At 39.4% G+C, this 22926-nt stretch overlaps 2 protein-coding genes and 1 long non-coding RNA gene across 13 annotated transcripts in view; 2 read left to right on the top strand and 1 right to left on the bottom strand.

The window, feature by feature from the left end:
* Nucleotides 1–108: 108 nt before the first annotated feature.
* On the bottom strand, nucleotides 109–1600 carry LOC122322616. The gene is made up of 3 exons (XR_006246715.1): nucleotides 1561–1600; nucleotides 176–305; nucleotides 109–122 (listed from the first exon to the last, which is right to left on the bottom strand). It is a non-coding gene; the product is annotated as an uncharacterized LOC122322616 (long non-coding RNA).
* Nucleotides 1601–8889: 7289 nt separating this feature from the next.
* Nucleotides 8890–22926, top strand: part of LOC6556740 — a 33883-nt gene continuing 19846 nt past the window's right edge. For 7 of the 11 annotated variants that reach the window (XM_032742805.2, XM_032742801.2, XM_032742799.2 and 4 more), the window contains exons 1-2: nucleotides 8890–9220; nucleotides 15061–16583. In XM_032742805.2, the coding sequence (XP_032598696.1) occupies nucleotides 15068–16583 (1516 nt within the window). In that variant the 5' untranslated portion in view covers nucleotides 8890–9220; nucleotides 15061–15067. Of the gene's footprint in view, nucleotides 9221–15060; nucleotides 16584–22823; nucleotides 22879–22926 lie in introns of those variants that run through there. The other 4 variants (XM_032742797.2, XM_032742803.2, XM_032742802.2 and 1 more) reach the window with 2 other exon arrangements.
* On the top strand, nucleotides 9748–11118 carry LOC6556747 (vegetative incompatibility protein HET-E-1). Its single transcript, XM_001983138.3, has 2 exons — nucleotides 9748–9813; nucleotides 9902–11118. Exon 2 carries the CDS (start codon nucleotides 9943–9945, stop codon nucleotides 10891–10893), a length of 951 nt encoding a protein of 316 aa, XP_001983174.2. The 5' UTR covers nucleotides 9748–9813; nucleotides 9902–9942; the 3' UTR covers nucleotides 10894–11118.

Below are 22926 nucleotides of genomic sequence, written 5' to 3'. Positions count from 1 at the left end.
ATATTTAAATTGGATGTTAATGCAAGTTAAGGTTATTTTTCACAATTCATAAACAGATTACAGTTACTGTTTTCTTGCGTTTTACTCTTCGCTCACTCTCATTTAGTTGGTGTTTGCTGCTTCTGTTAACCAAATGTTAAATCTCTCTCTCTCTCTCTCTCTCTCTCTCTCTTACGACTATTCCCGGGCTCTCTTTTGGTTTTTATACTCGTTGATTTACATTCTGGGTAAGTTTGCACAGATACAGTTAGTTGTGAACAAATCGTCGGCGCGTGGTAACGTCAGCGTGTGTTTTGGTTCGAGTGCTGCAAAATTTGCCTTTGTTAGTGCAAAAAATATATTATTTGGCCGCGACGAACGTGTATTTAATGTGCGCGCAGGCAAAATGCAGTAAATTTATCGCTTGACAAGTGCAGCAATCTAATTGTGTGTGTGTTTGTTCGATAATTGCAGAAAATAATCCAGCTACTGTTAAAAGGTACCGACATACACAAAGACATACATATATATATAATTATACTGGTCACCATATACACACAAATACATAACAAATATATTCGCCCAGACGACGCACGAAATAAGAAAAATATTGAGTCTCGAAACCGGAATCAGTTTTAATAAGAGAATTTAACAATAAGAGGATCTTAAGCCAAATTCTTGTTTTTTAATTCATATGCGTACGTGTGTGTGGGTTTCTATATATGTAACTGTTATGTGTCTGATTTTGTCATAATGTAAAAGGAAAATCATTTGCAAAAAGGAGCATAACTAAAGGAAGAAAAGTGCCGCAAAATGCAAATGTGTGTGTATGTGTGTGAATGCGAGACAAGCCAAAGCTAAAGTCTAAGTGAACGCCACTCCTTTTGGCGAAGAAGAGGCAGAAAAACAACACAGAGATGAAATGTGAAAAGGTAGCGTCTGTGCGAGGATAGAGCATAGAGAGAGAGAGAGAGCTACTGGTGCGCTGGAGTTCAACTTTGTAAAGGCACACAATATACATACATACCTGCATATACATACAAGTATAGGGTGTGTATATGTGTGTTTGCAATAATTTTTTGTTATTGTTTGCTCCTATTTTCCTATTCTTATGCACATAAATCTGTGATTGGTACGAATAGCAAATTTAATTAAAAGCATGTAGCAAAAAAAATGTAGCATCGGTATTTTACACTCCAGTTTTTATATTTTGGTCTGTCTTAGCTCTCTTTATCGCCTTGTGCACTGCGCAGAAGTGTTTCGGTCAAAGGAGTATGTGTGTGTGTGTGTGTGGAGGGGGAGGAAGTTAAAAAAAAAAGCCAAGCATCAATGTAATTTTTCGATCAAACATCTGCTCGCTGGACACCTGGCAAAATAGCTGACTGCACTGCACTTACAGTTAGCCGGGCAGCATTGCCAGTATTGCTCCTTTTTTAATAACTGGTTTTTAGTTTGACCTGCGCAGCAACAACAACAAAAAGGCTCGCCCATGTGTAAGAGCGATAGCCCGTTGATCAGTTGCGAGAGAGAGCGAGAGAGACAATGATATTGGAATGAAATGAAAAACAAAAGACAATTTACCTTTCGCTTTTGCTGCTGATATTCTATGTTCGCTAAGATTCTTGTCCGTTTTTGTTTGATTAACATTTGTTATCTTGTTCTTTTTGTTGCAATGTCCGCGTCCGATTTATGCAAATATGCAAAATACTCTAATTACAAATTTATTTCCACAACAAAATAACAGACATGTCAATGTGTGCGCGAGTGTGTATGCATGTATGTATGGCTTGGGGGCCACGGTGTTGCTAATTTGCCGTTTTTTCTTTATGTATATACATAACACACACATATAGATTAATACACATATACACTCATTCATACATACAGCTTAACTTATACCCGTGCGTCCTTCCCATTCACACCGCTTGCAGCTCTTTCGTTTATTTTTAGTTTCGGAATTCTGGTTACAAACCATATTTAATTTCAATGCTGCCTGTCTCCCTTTCAAAGTCGCGTCGCAGTCGCAGTTCTCTCCTCTTCTTTTGTCTCTTGCAGAAATAGTTCCGACGTTGACGTAGATGTCAGCAGCGGCTGCATTGTTGTTTTTATTGTGTCTTTCCACCCAGTTTCTGGGCATTTGTTTCCTGACTTTAATTCTAGGATGATTAGGAGGGGGTGAGAGGTCTGCATATGTAATTATCTGTTGTAAGTTTTGTCTTTGGTAAAAGTGTTTTGTTTATTTTTAGCAGATGAAAATTCTATCTGACTTTAAAGCTCGTTGAACTGTTAACGGAGAAATAAACAGAGAGAGAGAAAGAACCGGTCGCCTACTCGCACGCGCGCATAAATTAGTTAAATCTCGTCTGACAATTGTAAATTATTCCTAATTAATTCAATTTCAAAAATGGAGACAATTTTATATTTTACATAACTTTTTGTAGCTAGAAAACACAAATTGACAAATTAGCATTTAATGCAATCGTTTTTATGCAAAACGTTCGTCTTTTGGATATTTAATTTATATACATATAAATATATATAAAGATATATTTTGTTAATGATATTTATTTTTATTTATTTAATTAACTAAAAATTATGGCTTGAGTTTTAAACAATACATAATTCGAAACCTTAAAACGTTTTGTAACTTAGCTTTATTTATTACTTAAAAAATGCGTTTCAGGTATTTAGCTAATGATGTCGAGGGAGTAGGAGGGGTTTAAACACATGTACCTCTCCTCTCCCTCTCCATCACCCACAGCCCTTTATCATTTACCCAATTTGGAGCAAGTTAAAAACGACGTCGACGCAGATCTGCGCGAAGTGAACAGAGTGTAAAATGAAATAAAGAAAAGAAACAAAACAGCCAAGCAGCAACAGTTGCCGTTTTTCGGGCTCTGTTATGCATTTGTTTATTTCGATTGCTTTTTCGCCATAAGTTAACATAACTGGCGTACACTGAGCCAAATAAGGAGCCGACTGATGAATGATGAACACCAAACTCTGGCAAATTGTGAAAATCGTTTAAGCTTTTGTGTATGTATAGGAAATCGTTGCCCATAATTGTTATTTGTGTTGTTTGTTTTACGCTTTTATTCTCAGTCTCAGTTTTGGTTAATGTTGCTCACATACAAAACTGGTAGTTTTATCTGCCTAAAATGTTAGCCCATTGTAATATTTCCGATACTTCCAGTCCAAAGATTCCAGACATAAAATTGGCAGCGGCGGTGAAGCCTTCCAGTCGACTGGAAGAATTACAGCTGCTGTCGAGCTTCGCAATTGCCTTGCCTAGAATTCAATGAAGTAATGAAGTAATTTGGCTGTCGGGCAGCAGTGAAATCTTAGCTGCATTGTATTTTTTAATTGCTGTTGGAAGGGGACAGAGAACAATACTATTGCGTAATGGAATCTCGCTCTAACCAATTCTGCTGTCCTTGAAATTATGCAATGTAAAGTTTACTAGTCTTAAAGCTAATGCAATGTTATTTTATATATTAAGTTATTTGAAGGATTAGCAATTTTCGTATTCTGCTTAATTTTTTTTGGGTGTGTGAATATTTTTTTCTTTAATTAATTGGAGTATCTAAGCTAATTTGGAGTAGCGCACCCCTCTTTGACCCCATTTTAAAAGGGATGTGAGTGGGTTGGTGGTGGAGGGTGAGTATATTTTATACAACAATTGGTCAACGCATAAGGAAGGAAGAGGGCTCGCCGTCAATTTGACTGGTGCTTCTCCATTCATTCATTTATTCTTTAACTCATTCATTAGCTCCATTTGGCACTCGATCAGAGGATGAAAATGCATTCATGTGCGGAAAATTTAATACCCAAAAAAGGGGGAAAAAAAAGATGTGTCTCTCTGTGTGTCTGTCGGCGAGCTTTAGAAAGTTGGCACACAGCTTTTACTTTATTGAATTTGTCTATTTTTAAACCCAGTAGCAGTAAAATCTTTTTAACAACGGCAGCTAGTGCGACAGTACGAGACGGTGAGAGAGAGAGAAAGAGAGAGAGCGATAGGTAGAGACCGGCAGATAGAGCGGGAGAGAGGAGCTGTGTGCGGAAGAGAAGGTTTTGTGGGGAATAAATTTTGCTTACATAATGGCAAGAAACCGTTGCTCATGACATTCCGCAGCACAGGGAGTTGATGTTGTGTTGGTTGTGTTGGGGGGGGGGGGTTCTGGTGGGTTATTGGTTGGTTTGATATTGCCTTAGCTCCGTTATTCGATTTCTCTACACATTTGCCGACGCTTTTAATGCTCTTTTCTCTTTGTGCTGTACATCCTTAGCGTCCGGTGGCATCTTGGCTTCTGTTATTTTTTTATTGGTATTGGTATTCTGTATGCATTTGTAAGGGTTGTTCCTTAGCTTCTTTTCGCATCGCTTTGCTGCGCATCGCTTTTCGCTTCCTGCATATACAACATACACACACACACACACGCACATAGATATTTGCGTGCGCTTGCATTTGAAGTTGAGTGTGACTTCTGCAAAGTAGAAAGTGGAGAAGAAGACGGAGGACAGAAAACTGAAGTGTGCGTTTAAGGTTGATTCAACTTTGCACTCTTCTTTGGTGCTTATCATCCTGTGCGCCACTCCTGTTTTGCTCACACTTCTGCTACTTTACTATCGTCTCGCTTTTGTAGTTGTCACGCTCCACACCTGCCCAAACATGGGATACAAGCAGAATCAGCTATGTGTGTGGTAATTTGTACTGAGAATATCAAAAGGGATAGGATTGCTGTTGATTCTAATTGAAAAGTTATTAAAATTATTACAAATTACCATTTGGCTGATGGGAGGTTGATTAAAAATAAAATGTATAAAAAAGGCAAATTTAATTTGCCTGAGAATGTGGTTGATAAGAAGATGCCTGAGTCAAAGTCTCTGTAATCCATAATAGCAGCTGGTGCAGTCATCAAAACTATTATGGAATTAGCTCGATTTTAATTGCTAGAGGTAAAGTTAGAAACGTTTTTATTTATTGAAAGGCTAGAAGTCATCTAATTAGGGCCCTTTTTTAAATATAGTATATGAATAATTCTCTCAATAAATATTTCAAGAAATAGTTGAAGCAAAATTAATTTATAATATTACTCTATTTTTTATTATGTGCTCTATAATCGATATACATGTTGTGAGAATTCGTATGTACAATTTGTAGATGTGTTACAAAAATCACAAAACCAATTTGTCACGTTTAACGAGCACATTTCAAAAAGCATCAAAATAAAATGATTGTTTTTTTTTTTTCGTGTTTATTTTATTATTTTTGTTAATTGTTAATCGTGGCCCGAAGCGTACAAAATTTAGCTAGATATGCTTCAACGTGCTTTTTGTTGTTGAGCTGATGCTGCGCTTGAAAATTGTCACGCAGTCACTTACCATTAAGCAGAGAGACAGAGAGTATATATATATATAAAAATAAATAAATAAATAAATATGTACGAGGTGTGTTCAAAAAGTATCGCGAATTTTGTGTTTTTTCAGATATTATTTATTTATTCATGAATATCTATTTTGTCCCCTTCAAAGTAATCCCCATGAGATATACACTTGTGCCAACGGTTTTTCCAATCTTCGAAGCACTTCAAAAAATCATTTTTTTTTATCTTGTTCAGCTCCTCCTTCGATCCCGTCTTTATCTCGTCAAGCGTAGCGTAACGTCGTCCTTTCATGGGCCTCTTCAGTTTAGGGAACAAGAAAAAGAAAAGAAAATTGCGCATAACTTGCAGGTAATATTCCTTATTGTTCTACCCTGTGGCAAGAACTCATGATGCACCACGCCCCTGCAATCGAAGAAAACTGTCAGCAAAACTTTCACATTCGACCGAACTTGGCGCGCTTTTTTCGGTCTTGGTTCGTGCGGCAGCTTCCATTGAGATGATTGAGCTTTGGTTTCCACGTCGTAACCATAAACCCACGATTCGTCACCAGTTATGACCCTCTGGAGCAAATTTGGGTCGTCGCGGACAGAGTCCAACATCTCATTAGCAATGTTCATGCGATGCTGTTTTTGGTCGCAATTGAGCAATTTTGGTACGAATTTCGCGGCGACCCGTCTCATGCCCAAATCATTGATAAAAATCGAATGGCATGAGCCAATCGATATGTCTAGCTCCTCAGCAACTTCTCTAACGGTGATTCGACGATTGGCCAATACCATTTTCTCCACTCCATTAATTTTTTCGTCTGTTGTTGAAGTGCTCGGGCGTCCGGCACGCTCTTCGTCGTTCACATCTTCTCGGCCTTCTGAGAACATTTTGTACCACCGATAAACGTTGCTTCGGTCCAAGGTAGCTTCTCCGTATGCCACAATCAACATTCGGAATGCATCCGCGCACTTAATTTCGTTTCACACAAAATTTGATACAGGTTCTTTGATCCATTTTTTTGAATAGGTAAAAATCGAAGACGATCCAAAACAAGTGCAAGCAAAGCAACTGTCAACAATTAAGTGAACATTCAAAATGGCCGAGCTTGTCGGCATAAGTGAGAGACATGAGTACCAACATAACGCTACAAAAAAATCGAAATTCGAATATACGTAACCCGCGAAAATAAAAAATTCGCGATATTTTTTGAACACACCTCGTATATATATATATATATTTAAGAGAAATCAGCGGAGCGGGAAAGAGAGAGCAGAGAGAGCCAGCAGCCACACTTCTATGTTGCTCTTCCCTCTGTTTCTCGCTTTCGGTTTCTACAACACTTATATTAAATCTATATATAAGCCACTCGATCGCCTTTTTCATCACTGATACGCCGTAGATAACTGTTTTAGTTTGTTTGTTGACTGTCTAAGTCTATTGTCTTTTTTGTGTTGATCTGGCAGTTTCTGGTGGTGGAGAGCATATCCGCATTGTATACTCTTGCCAAAGATCTGCTGAGGCTATTGACTTGTCTGTCCAACAGTCTTCGTTAAATTCCCTCGTGGCTTTTTCGTGGCTCTCTTTCAGAAAGCAAAGAAAAGACCGAAATTGGAAATAGTGTCAAGTTCATTACCACAATCCGTCAATAGTTGCCACCGAAACAGCCAGTTCGCAGTCAGGTGCACTGTTATTTATTTTTGTTATTCCTTTTATTTTTATTAAGATTTAAATATTAATTTTCTTTTTAATTTAATTTAATTTACTTCCAACTTTTTGTATTTTTCATTACATTAAAAATATACTAGACAACCAGCTCTTGGAGTAGAAGAATTACTTTTGCAACCCATACGTCTGCCTTGTTTATGGTATTTTCATGTTGTTTTTGTCTAGTTTAGATAAATTTGCTGGTGATTTGCAGCTAATTAAAATTGCGTTGGAGTTATGCCTCCATTTAGTAAACCAGTTACATGCTACAGCGCGCTGGAAATGTATGATTCACATAAAAAAAAAACAGCGGCTTATTCGTGAGTTCGTTCAGGTGTAGCAAAGCAAAATGAGTGTTGGAATGGATAGAAAGAGGGAAGTGAAGTATTCTTTGATTTGTTAATATAACGAATAATGATGGATAATGGGTAATGAATGCTTCTCATCATTACGCTGAACCCGTTAAAAATAGGCTAAATGGTTTTGTGTAGATGTAGGTGGCAGGCAGAAGGAATCATCTCCGACCCCAGAAAGTATATATATTCTTGATCAGCGAAAACAACCAGGTCTATCTAGAGACTATATAGTTAACCTCACTCGACCTACTGCATTTATTTATCCCCCAGATTGTTATTCAATTCCTATTGTTCTCGCCGAACCATTGGTTTTTAATGTCAAGACCCGAGAAAAACAAGGGAATCATAGCACACATCACATTATGTTAGAAGTGTTAATAGCTAAGCATTATAATCTTTATAATTCAGTTACCGGAACACAATCGATATAAATCTAAGCTAATGCCCAACAATTTCCATAAAAGAGATTGACTTTCTTCAGTCTACGATAACGATTAGCCATGTTAACCTATCTTTATGTGTTGATGTGTATCTTTTATGAATTGACATTCATTTGCTTTATGTCGTAAGTTTCACTCCAAATGTCATTCGACATTCATTCATTCAGTTGGTGAGTGGCTTCAATGTGGACTTTGGTCATCGTTGTGAATAGTTTCAATATCGTTTTGCAGATTTATTCGAAAGTTCTTCTCAAGGCCGCTAGCGAATATTTATTGAGTGTGGACTTGGGAAATGTTTTCTTTCTTGTGTGTTTTGTTGATTTTAACAATTGGAGGCTTGTATTTGTTTTTTTGCTAATGTTTTTTTTTTATGTAAGCTTCGACTTTTGCGTTGGGTAAACTTAATGTAGTAAATTACATTGAAGGTTTCATGTAATGCTCAAGTTTTATGGCCCTTTATGACTCTTTAGTTTGATGAAAAGCATTAGACCAAATAGGTATTTTCGCCTGGCCATCTCCAATTCGAGTTCCACTGAAGGCGGCAGCTCTCTTGTTTTTATTTGGACACTCATCGAAAATGGCTGTTGCTGCTTTTGGTTTGATACTTATTGGTAGGCAGCTTGAGAGGCGTCAGTGCGTTTTATTTAACAATTTGCAGCACTTTCTCCTGTGTTGGTTTTGTTGGTCTGTCTGTGAGCATCGCCCTGTGTGCTTCCTCTCCTCTGAGTTAGCTGAGCTAGCTACGAATTGAACAAATGAAACTAATTGCTTGCATTCGTAGCATTTCACCTTCATTTTAAACCAAGTCAAGTCGCGTGAAGTCAAGAAGAAAAAGTCGAAAGAAAAATAAACTAATAAAAAAATGAAATACTTATTGTGTATGCCTTGGATAATAATAATAATAATGTGGCAATTCTTTTGATACTGTTTAATATGCTATGCGGTTTAATGAACTCAAAGCACCGTTTTGCTTCACTGAAAAAAAAATTAATTTTTATTTTTTTTTGCAGATATTTGCATTTTTATCTTGCGGAATAACAAACAAAAAGCAACAAAAAATACATAAGCAACACACAAAATGCAAAGTGCTGAGGCCGGCGGTTGCTTGATTGACTAACAATTGAAACACGAAAACCCCACAGCAATATTATTAACAACAACAGCTGCAATAACAATCGCAAAGTCGACACACTCTGCACGCTTGAGTGGCATCAACAGCAGCAGAAGCGAGGCACCTCAACACTTGGGTCAAGTGGAAACAGAAATCATGACAGCAATGTCAAAAGTTTCGAGTTTTGCATAGCCAAAACTTAAGCAGCGAACTACAACGAAGCAAAGGACACCACGCCACCTGACTGACTGAATATAGGTGAGCATATATTATAACCTGTCACTATGGTTTTTTAGTTAAACAATTATTCGTACTTTTCTCCGATTTCCTATAATTCAAATGAAAAAAAATCGGCGAATATGTTTCTTAATATTAATTGGGGCATTTTGTCGCCCTTATGACGTTTTCCAAAATTTGGGACATGTATTGATTTCATTGTGTTTACGTGTGTGTTTTAGCCAACAAGATAAGGCAACACTTTGATTCATTTTCTCATATCCATACAAATTTATAGCGACGCGTCGAAAATTTTGCAGGGATCAGCGTGCTCATTCGACTACAGCATTTTTACTTGTTTTTATTTTGAGTTTTAACAAACTTGCTTCCGTTTTCAAAGCCCAAACCCTTTTAGTCATGGATTGACATCTAGAGCAAAGCTACATTTAAAGTTGGAAATGTGATTCTGACCCGAAATTCATTTTCAAAGCATACTCCCAAAAAATCTTCTAAGAACCGGTGAAAAATAGTATGCTTTTTTTCATTATACAAAACTCTATTTACATATGATGCGATGTGGTTGGGCATAGCTTCGAGAGTTTGCTTATGATCAACTTGGCAGGCCTAGCTTTGTAGTAAGTGTATTCAGTAATCAGTACAAACAACAAAAAAACGTAAAACTTATCATCATCATGGAAATTAATCAAACAACCAACGAAACAGAGCCAGAGACGAACCGAGTGTGGTGCTGTGCCTGGGGCGTCATGCAGCCAGCAAAGAAGAGTATTCAGTCTAATATCGAAGAGGAGGAGAAGTCGTCCTCGCGAGCCAAACTAAAGCCCAGGGAATTTGTGATTACCGGCGACTATATGTCGCAGCTGAAAGTTGTGTTCACATCGCCCGGCAAAACGAATGTGTTCCCCGATGAATACAGCATGCAACTGCCGGGTCTGGGCATCCATCATGTGGCACTCTGTTCGGACAGCAGTTGCTTAGCTGCCATTTCCATGGATGGCAATTTGACGCTACTCAGTCTCAATGGTGTGGGAGGTCGTTGGCTGCCCAGCGTCAGTCACATCCATGTGGGCAACTTTTGGTCATCGAGTTTTGGTGGTGGCGGCAACATCGAGTGCATCTATGCGGGATCCGGCAGTGGACACATCTACAAATACGATACGTCCGACCGAACGTTGCAGCATAGCTATGACACCCATTGCTGCGAGAACGTCTTGGGCCTGGCAATCAGTAAGGATCAGCGGTTGGTGGGTGCCACAGATTATGCTGGCAATTTGACGTTGTTCGATGGCGTCACCCGGCAGATTACGAGTCGCACCAACTACAAGATGCCAATGAGAAGATTGGTCTTTGATCCGAGCATGCAACATGCTCTCGCAGCCTGCGATGATAAGACCATTAAGCTCATCGATTTGCCAAGCGGCATGTTGCGTGAGAGTCTCGTCGGTCACGATGCCTTCGTGATGTCGGTGGATGTGTCGCCAGATGGATTGCGTTTTCTCAGTGGCGCCTTCGATGGCTCCATCAAGCTCTGGGATGCCAGAACCACAAAGACCTCCTTGGCATTTATGTGTGGTACGAACAGGAATCTGTGGGATGTCACCTTCAATAAATGCTGCAATAAGATCAGCTGTGTGGGCGATGGCAAGGGTCTCAACATTTATTACTGCATGGGCAATAAGAAAATGATGCTGGTGTAACAGAGATGATAGTTTTTTTTTAAATCAATTTACTCATACATCTATTTGGGTAACTAACTTTTTTCAAAGTGGAATTTTGACCGTCCGTTTATCGGAGACGAAGGCATAACTTAAATCTACACTGTGACCTCACTGTTAACCCATTGTTAACGTGTATGGATTTTGTGAAAAGCTGTTTGAGTTCAGATTGTGACTGTTATAAGAATAAAATTTATATATTCACCCTGACAATGGTTGTTGGTACTGTGGAACTTAATGCGTTAAAAACAGACATATTTCTTTTTAGATTCCATAAATGAAATATGTTGCAATTTGTAATCCAGTTGTCTATTAATATGTCACATCTATATCCGCTACCGTTGTTTCAATTAGATGTCGCATACTTTGATCTGATCCACTTCACGCATCGTTCGATTTGAGAAGAGCTGTCTGACATAAGATAGCCAATGGCTGAGTCAGCGAAAGATTAATTAACTGACCTTCTCATCCTTGTATCGAATATTATTCAACACTGCGTTGCATTCAAGTTGCAGTAGCAGCAGTTCCAGTTCCCCCACTCGGCAAAAACCCACTTGAGGCGGCGACAAGCGTGCAGAGTTGCCAACTCGTTTTCCCACCGTTTAATTGGCATAATTTGTCTAACAACAAGAACAGCAAGCAACGACGCCAACTTGTTTTGTTGTAGTTTCTTTCGTCGTGTATGACAACATCTCTCGAGTATGGAATTCTCTTGCTGATTGTTTTCTGCCATTGTGTTTTGGCCTACGCTGCCAGCCAGCTGTCATGAGCTGGAAGCCATGCACATATAGTTGGCGAAACGATATATTTAAGTGTGGAACTGAACAAAACAACGACTGGCATCAAGTGGAGCTCAATGAAATCCAAGGTTTTCTGTAGCCATTGACCTATAACTGATTTAAAAGTAGCATTATGAGCTTAAAAGCAGGTTACATCGTTGCATTGCAGTTGCATTGAATCATTCTTCATATATTATTCCTTGCACCCATTAAAAGTGGCTGAAAATGGGTTTTATGGTGTTGTCCCAAAGTATGTATCAGGTAGAAGGAAGCGTCTGCGGTCCCTTGATACATGTCCGTCTGTCCAGCACCAAATTTGCAATATAAGTTATTGTCTAATCCGGGCAGATTATTTTATGGATGAGTGTCTTATAAATTAGAATATATTTAACAACCTAGTGTAGGGTATATCATAGTCTTTTTCATTTGCATAGTGCTTGTTGCCTAAGTTTATCTCAGCTGTTCTTTGCTTATCTGTGTTAATGAACTTGTTCCTGCGCCCGAGTAATTTGTTATTAAGTTTGAGTTTTTTTTTGTTAGCGGACAATTTGCAATCAATCGTTATGCTAACAATTAACCTACACTTTGTCTTTACTTCTTCTTCAATCCAATGCCCAATCCGACTAACAACTGTGTCCGTGTCTTCTCTCCGTCTTTTTGTTCCGCCTTGCATACAACATCGTTTCATTGTTGACATTGTTATCTTGGGCACGCTGCTTGCCTCACAAAATGTTTAAGAGATCGCTTCTGCCCTTTTTTTTTTTTTTTTAACATTTTTATTTTTTTTTTTTTTTTTTTTTTAAATTTAAAAATTTTTTTTTTAAATTTTTTTTTTTTTTTTTTAAAATGGAAATTTTTAATTTTTACAAACTAAAAATTTTAAGAGATCGCCGGTAAATGTATGACTTAAACGGAAATTAAGTTAGCTCGTAGTGTGCTCTAATTCCTCTTATTATTGTCTCTTGTGTCACATCATGCATTTACAATAGGAACATTGTAAAACATGTCACTCAATCGATATCAGCCAATCCGAATAAATCTCACAGATGTATTTTTAAATATTTACTAGACGTAGTATTTCTCTTTGGGGTTGGGAGGAGTGCCATTTATAACGTATACGTGATATTTTAATTGCAACTGCCGCAACACGTTTATCAACTTCAATTTTGTCGTTGTAGCTTATCTTGTGCAGGTCTTGAAATAGTGTTCAGTAGTCAGCAGATAGATCATGGACTAATTTTGTCTTTCTCTTTAAATTAAGCTTATCATCAAATTCATGGTCGCAGCGGACGTTATCATTTTTGTTGAGATTAGATAAGCTGTGCTCTGTTCTCGGTGCCCCGGTGGCAGTGACAGACTGTCGGGGCCCTAAATCACAACATGGGCTTAGGCTGACTTCAATTTCATTCTTTTTTCTCTTTGTCTTCTGGTTACAGAAGGCCAGACACGCAGAGTGGCCATTGTCGCATACCAAAACTGACTTTGTCTTCTAATTTGTGTGTGTCTATATTAACTGCATTGTTTTGTGTATCGTTCGCTCGTTATCTGTGCCATTTGTTTACTTCTCCGCTGTGTTTATTCTTGTTTAGTTGTTGTAGCAATCTATTGACATTGTGATAATCTTGTCATAAGCAAAATAACCAACCAATCAGGGCCTCAATCCCCTACAAAGATAGAGAGCAACTATTTTATATAAATATAAATATATATATATATATATATATATATATATATATATATATATATATAACTATTATATATATATATATATATATATATATATATATATATATATAATAGTTATGTATATATATATATATATATATATATAATAGTTATGTATATATATATATATATATATACGGACATTAATATATATTTATACCATTGTTTAGAGTGTATGCATACAAAAGGGTGCATGTTTAGTCGCACAGTGTCGTTCGCAGCGTCGTTCAACCTCTGCAGTAATGCTATATTTTTGGTTTTGTGAAGGAAACATGTGCAACCACATAAAGCATATATATTCTTGATCAACAACAACAACAGCCAAGTCGATATACCTATGTCCTATGTGCGTCGGATTTTGAGAAGTAATTGGGGCCTCAGCAGATGTGCTACTCGCATCATATACAATGGCCCATTTGTTGCTTGCGCAACTTATGGATCGTCTGTATGGTGTAAAGCAGTTACGACTGTTGTAGGTAGAAAGAAAGTGCTGGGTTGCCAACGTGTGATGTTGTTAGGGTGTCTGCCTGTGTTCCGCACTATCTCCACGGCTGCAATGCATTTACTTTAGGAGTAGCCCCTCTTGACTTATAGATCAGGCGTCGAAGCCTGAGCTATAAGATCAAGAGGCGGTTGCCGTTGCTGCAGAGTTTAGAGCTTGTTGAATGAATGTGTTATGTCTGATTGACAGGTCAGATCAGATACTAGAGAGAATTGGAGGTTAATTCGGGAGGTCACATATGATATTGAGCGACCAGATTTCAGGCTTCACTCAAGTTTTGGACTTTTGTTGACGGCTCACGGGACGCTGAATGCATTCTTGCATTTAATACTGTTTTGTGATAGCCCGGAAGTATCCTTTGTGGTACGAGTCCTGACCTCCCGTTAAACACATTGACTTTAATGTCCGTCCGGAACACAGAATCCTTATATGCGCAAGAAAATTAAAATTAGCTAAATTTGCCTGCCACGCTCACTTCCACAATTAAAGATCAGCGTATTTTTCATACTTGCGACTATGCAACGCTTTCATCTATTGTGTTTTTGGCCATTGGTGTAGCGCACTCTAAGAATCGGCCTGGCTTGGCCCAAATGAATACAGATAGCAAAAGCATACCGATAACAATTACCATTACCATATCAGTGGAAGCAACAAACAGCAAATAGCTTTCAACCCACCGAACCCACTGACATTTTTCGCCGAAAGAGCGTGTAATTTTCCACTCTCTCTCTCCCTATTAATTTTTTAAAGCCGCCAGCAAAGAAATGTCAGCCTTATGGCTGGCAATGCCTTCTTCAGCAGTCTCAGTCTTTGAATTTGCGGCAATATTTTGCTATTAATCGTTGGCGAAGACTTTCACACGCATCACAGTTTGGGAACTGGGCCATTAATAACTATAAAATCAAAAAATAATAAATAATCTTAATAAAATATAGATTAAAAGTGCAGTATAGTGAATGTTATAAGTAAGAGCAAAAATGGCACAGGTAAAACTAAAAAAAAAAAAAGTAGAAAGAAAAACCTGGTAATTTTAGACGCGTTTTTGTGTGCTATCAGTTAATTAGTCATAACCTGTAACGATATGTGCTTTGTGTGAATAAAAAAGGCAAATATTATCCAATTTTCTTGAATTTTTTTTTGCAGCCACATTATGGAGAAGCCCATGCAGCATGCTCCAGCATCCGTTGGGAAGGTCTCACAAATAGCGAACATCTTTCAGCGCAAGCCAATTGAAATTCAGCCCGTCGAGCAGCTGACCGCCGTGGCTGCAGCCCATGCAGCTGCCGCTGCTGCTGCCGCTTCAGCTCATCCTCATCCGTCTGTGCGGACGGAATCGCATTCGGCAAGATTCAATAACGCCAGAGCACTTTTCGAGAAACTGGGCGTGGAGTCCAATACAGGAGTAGGTGGCGGACGTTTACTGCGCAGCGGTTCACGTGAGGATAATCTGTACGACGGTTCCGATCGTTCCTCATCTCGATCCTCGGATCGTTCGCAGTCGCCACCAAAGCGTCGTATGCCATTCCCCTCTGGCGCCTCGCTCAATCAGAGTAACAACACTGCTGAGTTGCCACAGAACGGCGCCGATCGTCTCAGCAATACCAAATTCATTGTGGATCCAACGACAACTGCCAAATATCTGCAACACAATTTAGCGCGTCTCAAGTCCGAGGAGGTGGTGGCCACAGTTGTTGTGGCTCTGCCGTCAAGCGGTTCGGTTAGTGCGCTGTTTACCGGCGGCGATAAGCCGGAGAAGCCCGAGCGAAAGTTCAATTCGCGCGAGCTGATTGAGAAACAAAAAAAGTGGACTTCTCACTTCACCAAGACAAAAAGCACACGCACCCATAGCGATCTCAATCGTTGCGATATTATACGCACCGTTCCCGGCACCGGCCTAATTATGGATGGCGAGAAGGCGTCAAGGGTCGGGCCGATGCCTGTGGTGACATCGTCCCGGACGACCGACCCGGAACCGCCGAGTGCGGCCTTTCGTCAGCTTCCTAATGCAGTTTCAGCTGCCGCCACGCCCCCGCCCTCAGCCATTCCGCCGGAGATTAAGCCACGCAGTGGCAAAATTGGCAGTCCTGTGAAGTCGCCTCCCTTGCCGCCAATCCCAGCCGCCAAACCAAAGAATGTCAGTCCCGTCAAATATAATCCGGACCGTGTGCGTTCGCCTACCAAATGCTCGGAGGCGGCGCCTCCGCCACCACCAGCCAAATCCGCTGCAGTTACGGCGGCCATGCAACGCTCTGTCCTCTTGCAACAGGAGCATCAGCAGCTAAATGCACCCGTGCCGCCTGAGAAGCCGCGCAAAAAGTCCATTGATCTGATTGAGGATGTAGCGCCTACAACCTGTTCCACGCCCTGCGCCTCGCCAACCAGCTCGTTGAGCACACACAACAGCGCCGCCTTTATGCAGGCAGCCAAGCAAGGCTCCATTGATGCAGCGGCTCACGTTCCCAACAACGGCAATGGTCTCAGTGGCAGCACCAATTCGGCAACGTCCGGCTCACCAGTGGCCAGTGCATCTTCAGGTCCCTCATCCCCTGTGCACACCGAGGATGAGAAGCAGGAAAATGAGTCCACAGAGAAGTCCGATGTGATTGAACATTATATCAACAACAATTACAACAGTGTGCTAAAACGACGACGCAGCGAGATTGAAGGTAAGTCCGAAGCTACATTATACCACTAAGTAAGTATACAATAGAAAAAGTCGCTACCTGTTTGCAACCAAAATGGGATTGGGTCTGAATTCTACTCGAGAACATGTGGTAGCGAAGGCAAGCCAAAAATTGATCTATATTCGATAAAGAGCTGGGTCTCTACTTTAGTAGAGAACATGTCGCAGGGAGGAAACCCAAATAATGACCTACGTGTGGCTGCGGGTCGCCGCTCTCAGGACCCGAAGCCCAACTATGAGAGAGAATGGGCATGTGCAATATGTTCTTTTTTTTCGATTTGACGTCTCTATTCTGTGGTATTTTTTAATGCTTCTACTTAGGAAACTGAGCTTTACTTTATTCGAAATTTAGGGCAGGTGTCATCTACATCCAACTTTCTTCCTACCTCTTGAATTTATTGCTGGTCAGAATAGAACTTTGCGCGCTGTTTCCGAACTCTTAGCTATATAAAACTTGTGAGCTTTGCGTTCCTGAGGTCAATCACCTTTGCTGGCATGTTGTTTGTGTGTGCGGGTGTGTGACATGAAAATCCCTAAGCATAGAGACTACGAGTTGGAACCAGGTCGACATTGTAAGGTTGTTAGGCGCACATTGGTCGGCAATTGGTTGCCCTTAAAGTAGTAATTTTCAGTCCATCGTTTATATTAGACAATAACTTTTTTTTTTTAACTACACACAATTCGTGACTGCAACTGTGTCCCCTCCCTCTTGCCCCTGCCTTTTCTCCGCTTCATTCAGTTTGCTTGTACAGTTCGATTTGCTTGAGTCTGCGAGGCAAATTCCAATATGGGTCAAACACAGCAGGCATATCAAATGTAGCAGCAACAACAGCATTCCAAGCTTTGGTGCCCATCCTTCTTCTCCCACTCGTCGTCTGAATGCAATGCTATCGCTATCTGCAGTCGACCATATTCCCTTCTCCATGCAACGACGACGACGATGTGGATTTTGTTGGGATTCTCTTGATATGGTCGGCAATACGCTGCAGCGCCTCGCCGCAGCTCCGCTCGGATTCCTCCCTCCATACACACACAAAGTTGTATTAATGCCAGATTCAAGAATTCAAAGATGCGTTGCTCTTCGTCGCTACTGCGCTTCTCCTTGTTTGTGCATTCCGCACTTTTTTTCTATTGCTGATTACAAAATTGATATTTTTACTCTGTGATTCCGTCTTCTGACTACACTTGGACTCACTCCGACTAGAGAGAAAGAGAAATAAAACCTGATTGCAGTCGGGTCTATCAATTTTTTTTTAAAGTCACAAGTGTTGTGTGCCTGCCCTCACCTTGATTTATTGATCAGACGTTCTCAATTGCAAATGACAAAGGGCAATAGACTATGTCTTAATCTTGACTTAACAGACCCCAGCTGGCAAGTGTAATCTACGATAGGCAATACTGCAAAGTCAAACTTTTTTAAATTAGAATTTTTTCCTATGTCTTATGTATATATAAAATATATACCATATGTAGATGAAATTCACTTCCGTTATCTTGTAGCTTTCTTTGTGTAACAGTGATATTAAGAGTATATGCTACACTCTTAACTCATGAATGGGGAATATACTCTTTGTTTCACATTGGTGAATGGGCCATTTGTGGGGTGGTCTGGAAGCACGCCGAAGTGAAGCTGGGGGCTCGGCAGTTCCACAAGAGTTTTATAAATAACATAGCTATAATCAAGCACTACTTAAGCACCAGTAGTGGACAAGGGGAGAGGGACAAGAGGGACGGCCTCTACAACATTTGTATGTGTGTTTGAAAATAAACTATGTCTGCCAAAACGGTCGACGGCTCTGCTCCACTTTACTTCATATATATGTATATAATGTACATATGTATATATATGTGGATAAAATTTGGACAATGAATCATCATAAAATACGCATAAACACATGTGCGGTGTTTTTTTTTTTGTGTAATCCATTTATCCATATTGACATTGTTGTAAGAATACGGGGAGAGACGCCTGTTTGTTGTCTGTCTGCTGGGGGAGACAATCGGAAACGAAACGCGAGAAACGCTTAAGCTTTTAGGGTGATTGTAAAACTCGATAAGTGGATTTTATTGAACGCAACCGAGCTTTTAGTGGCATCATTGCTAGAGCTTTTCTAGTCTTCTAGTGGCTAAGCAAGCGGTGCAACCTGTCGTAAGCTTTCATTGCTGTTTTCAATTGCAACAAGGTCCCACTAGATGGCGGCAATTAATGGGCTTTATTCCGTTTACTTTTTATTATGGAAATATAACAATGTTCATAAAGTATTCTATTTTCAGGACCAACCGAAATGATTAAGTGTATTTTGTCTGCATAAAATTTAAGAATTATACAGTATTAACCGCAGAACAGATTAAATACATAAATAATAAATAAGTGTTCATTGCAGACTCTCGTACTTAGGGTATCTCATAGGCCAGACTATTATTATGCTTTGTTTTTACCCATCGAGTTCATTGCTCCTTTATTGCGCGCGTTTGACAGATATTTCTCTGTTGTCGATGCCGTCGTTAGCGTCTCTGTTCTTTTTTTTTTGCCACTTTGTCGACCCAAGCCGCGTAGTTTGTGTATAATTTTATATGGAAACGTGGTTAGTTTTCTGTTACCCTGGCTCTGACAATGCCCACTACTCTACAAAAATAAAAAAAGGCTGAAAAATATATTGGCCATTATAATCCTTGTCCTTGCCGTTTTTATTCTCAACTGTTTTGCTTTAGAAAATTTTAAAAATATACGAATTCGTGTGTTATTTTTAGAATGCGACTACAAATAGTAGATTGTTAGCCCCAGTCCTCCCCAAAAAATTTCTGGCCTTTCTCAACACATGCTGTTTGTGCACTCTAGCAGCCTGACAAGTGACAGCCCTTGGTTCTCGGCATCGCAGTTTGCTAGAGAACGAGAAGAGACAAAGTTCCCTGTGTGTGGAACACCCTGTGAAACGGAACTTTGCGCTTCGTGGCGGGCAATTTGCCAAAAAGTGCGAATACAGAAAATAAGAGACAGAGACTGAGAATGTGACTGAGAGTATTCACCGATTTTTCTCTCTTTTTTGGGCAACGGCTGCTGATCAACAAATTTCGCCCAATCACAAAACATTTTTGCGCTTGATCTTTTAGTTAATGTCGCGTTTCGGTGGCGATTTCATTGATAAAGCGTCCAAAACTATATCGTTTTATTCGTGACACTGCGTGTGGATTTTAATTGTCAAAACACATAATAAATTAACTAAATATCTGATCAAACTAAACTGTTTATACAAATATAACGTGGGAATATTTTAGGAAAACTATTAATAAATTTTTGAAAAGGATTGGATACGTTGCACGTTGTTGAAAGCAGCTTTGCTAGTACCAAAACAGTACCAAATTCGATTAATCGCCATCATTTAAAATTCTATCCATCATTTATAACTCAATTATTGTATTATTGAATTGTTGTTCTTTGTTATGGGATCGTAAACTTTTCTGGAATTTGAGGCGTTCGATCTTTGTGGAACGAGAAAGAGATGTCTTTAAATATGTTTAGCGTTATTCTAATTCAATATTTCATATATTGTTGTAATCAAATCTATCGATTATGTGTAGATTATTAAGTTAAGCATTAAGTTTTGTTTTACCGGCTTACAACTAGTCAATTGTGCAAAGTTTTGATTAACTGTATTAAGATCATAATAATACATTTTTCATACAAGAACTTAATTTTCCCGCCTGCTAAAAAAAAGCGAATATAGTCAAAATTTCTATTTACACAAATAGAGAGTGAGGGACTATAGTATTATAAATACCTTATGGGCTCGGATACACATCTTTCAGTGCGTTACAAACTGCTCGATAAAATAATAACACCTTATACAAGGGTGTATATGTGGGTGTTAGTGCCTACAGCGTATTTGCTGTTGTTTGGCTTATTGCTCCATGGCAACAAGCACAAAAATAACATAAGCAACGCAAACTGAAAAAATATTCGATGCTTACAATTTTAGAAAATCATTCTAAATTTGTCTTATTACTTTTTCTCTGTTCTAAGTAAATCTGCTGTCTACTAATAATTGGCTGCAAATAATTTATGCTGTAAGAGCCAGTTGAAAATTATGAAAGTTATCCTAAAGTTTAAAAAAAATATAATTCTTGAATTCAGCCCAAAGACATCTCAATCCAAATTCTTTGCTTTCTATTGCTCAAATTAATTATTTACACAAACATTTCGTTAACTTGATTTATGCTATCTGAAATGTGTATTAAACATGCTGAGTTTGGGTTTATTTTTCGAGTTAAATGTTTCCTTTAGATATGTAATTTGAGTGTCGCGATTCTCGATTGTTAATTGTTTTTTGTGTGGCAATGCGGTAAATTGTTTTTGGCAATGCCCAAAAATTGTTTTGTTGTTAAACCATTTATCATCAACTTTTTGTTGGGTTTAATGTTGCTGGTTTTACGTACATTCGCCACTCATTAAACGAGCACAAAGGAAAGAGTGCAACTGCGAATTTCTTTTTTGTTTAGATTATTCATCATCGAATTAATTGGAGACTGTCGATTTCGGTTTTGCTTTGACTTTCGCATTTCCTTTATATTTTCATCAAGTTTATTTACTTGAACCGTGCAACGCATTTTTAGCGTTCCGTGTATGCATTTAAATTTGACCTCACTCTGTTCCCCGCTCTTGCTCCCATTTTTTCCCCTGCGTTATTAAGTATTCATGCTTGTTTTAAACGAGTCACGACTCACTTCTAATTGACATTAAGTATACGCAAGGGTGTCCTATTCCAATCACCATCTGCCATCGAGTGTGGCTCTGGTTAGTCGGCATTGGCAAAATGTTTTAAACTACTTGGTCTCCTGCTTCGCCTGTTCAACAGCACCACCATACAATTGGATTGGAACTGGATTGCAGATGGCTGCAATAAGGTGCCACATTGCAAATGCACATACCCGCCGACGACGTTAGGCAGCCTTTGGTGCGTTGTATTCTGAGCATACTGAATCCTAAGAAGCCACGACCGCACTACCACAAATATCTATTCATATGGCCTGGAGCTAGTGAGCAACAGCTAAAGGAACTTTTTACGACTTGCTGTTAGAAGCAGTTGCTTTCCAAATGGAAGCTTCTCAGGCGTAATTCATGATCTGTTAAGTGGCGACACACACATTGGATTAAACCTGCGTTTCGTCTTGGATTGCATTTATCCACACGTGGAACCTTACATCCAATTTCACATATGCTTGGTTATGCGTGTGGCGGGAATGCAACCAGAATATATCATATTTTTCTTTCATAGTTCCGTGTGGCACTTTCTACGGGCAAACTTCCCGATTGTTCTTGTGCTCTTCGCTGTACTGCAATGGCTGCTTTGGAGAATTATCGGGCAGCCTATTGGAATATCTTCGAATTATTTTTCAAAACGCATCTGGGTCAACCCGTTGACCGGTTCTCAAGAAATAGTTCTATACGCACTTTTCTCATGGGTTGGATCCGTGTGTATTGTGTGTGTGTGTTGACTTTTATTTACTTTGGCAAGTTGGAGAGCAGCTTTGTACAGCCTGTCTACTAGGAATGAGAAATACATTTGATGCTGTGAATTTTTCCTTGTCGGAGCGGCATTACAATAGGCTGAGAGTATTCGCTTAATAACACCGACCACATCTTTCAGCTTGCAATCAGTCTTCGAAATAAGAAGGCATACTACTTCATGCGCCGTGATATGGCTATGGAGTTCCTGGCACTCACCTACAAGAGGTGGGACGTCCTGCCTATCATGTTGTCAAGTAGTATCTGAGATCTATGCCGAGCACCTATATCTTGGCCCTGGACTCCACGTTCATCAACAAGTTCCAGGTGATTTGAGCGCTTGATTCGAGCACGAATTTTTCGAATATTGGTGGCGCAAGGACGTAATGCGACAGAATCCGATGAGTTCCATGAGGAACTTGGTGAGCAGTCGAACCTACAGCCAGAGGATGCCGATTCCGCGGAGTGGCGCAAGAAGCGAGTTGTTCTCACTCTGCCCAGTTTACAGGGTGCATTTTAATTGTTGGCCATTGGCCTCCTACTCAGCCTCTTCGCTTTCTTATTGAAACAGGGATATTTTCACTGGCAGCTTTTGCGGCGTGCACGTTCTAACATTATTTGAGTTTTTAACCGAATCTTGAGCATTTTATAGTGTGGTAACAAAATGTGTAAAACTTCAGCCACGAACGATTTGTAACACTTTGTGTTTTAATGTTTATGTCTGATTAAGTAAAAATGTGTCTGAGCTTGTGCAAACTCTATCAAGCCTGTCGAGGTTAGTAAAGAATAATTTATTTCTTTAGTATATATCTCATCTAAAAAT

This window comes from Drosophila grimshawi, unplaced genomic scaffold (assembly GCF_018153295.1).
Source record: "Drosophila grimshawi isolate 15287-2541.00 unplaced genomic scaffold, ASM1815329v1 contig_44, whole genome shotgun sequence".
Lineage (NCBI taxonomy): Eukaryota > Metazoa > Arthropoda > Insecta > Diptera > Drosophilidae > Drosophila > Drosophila grimshawi.
Note: the sequence above shows the minus strand (reverse complement) of the source record. Positions and strands in the feature narration are given on the sequence as shown.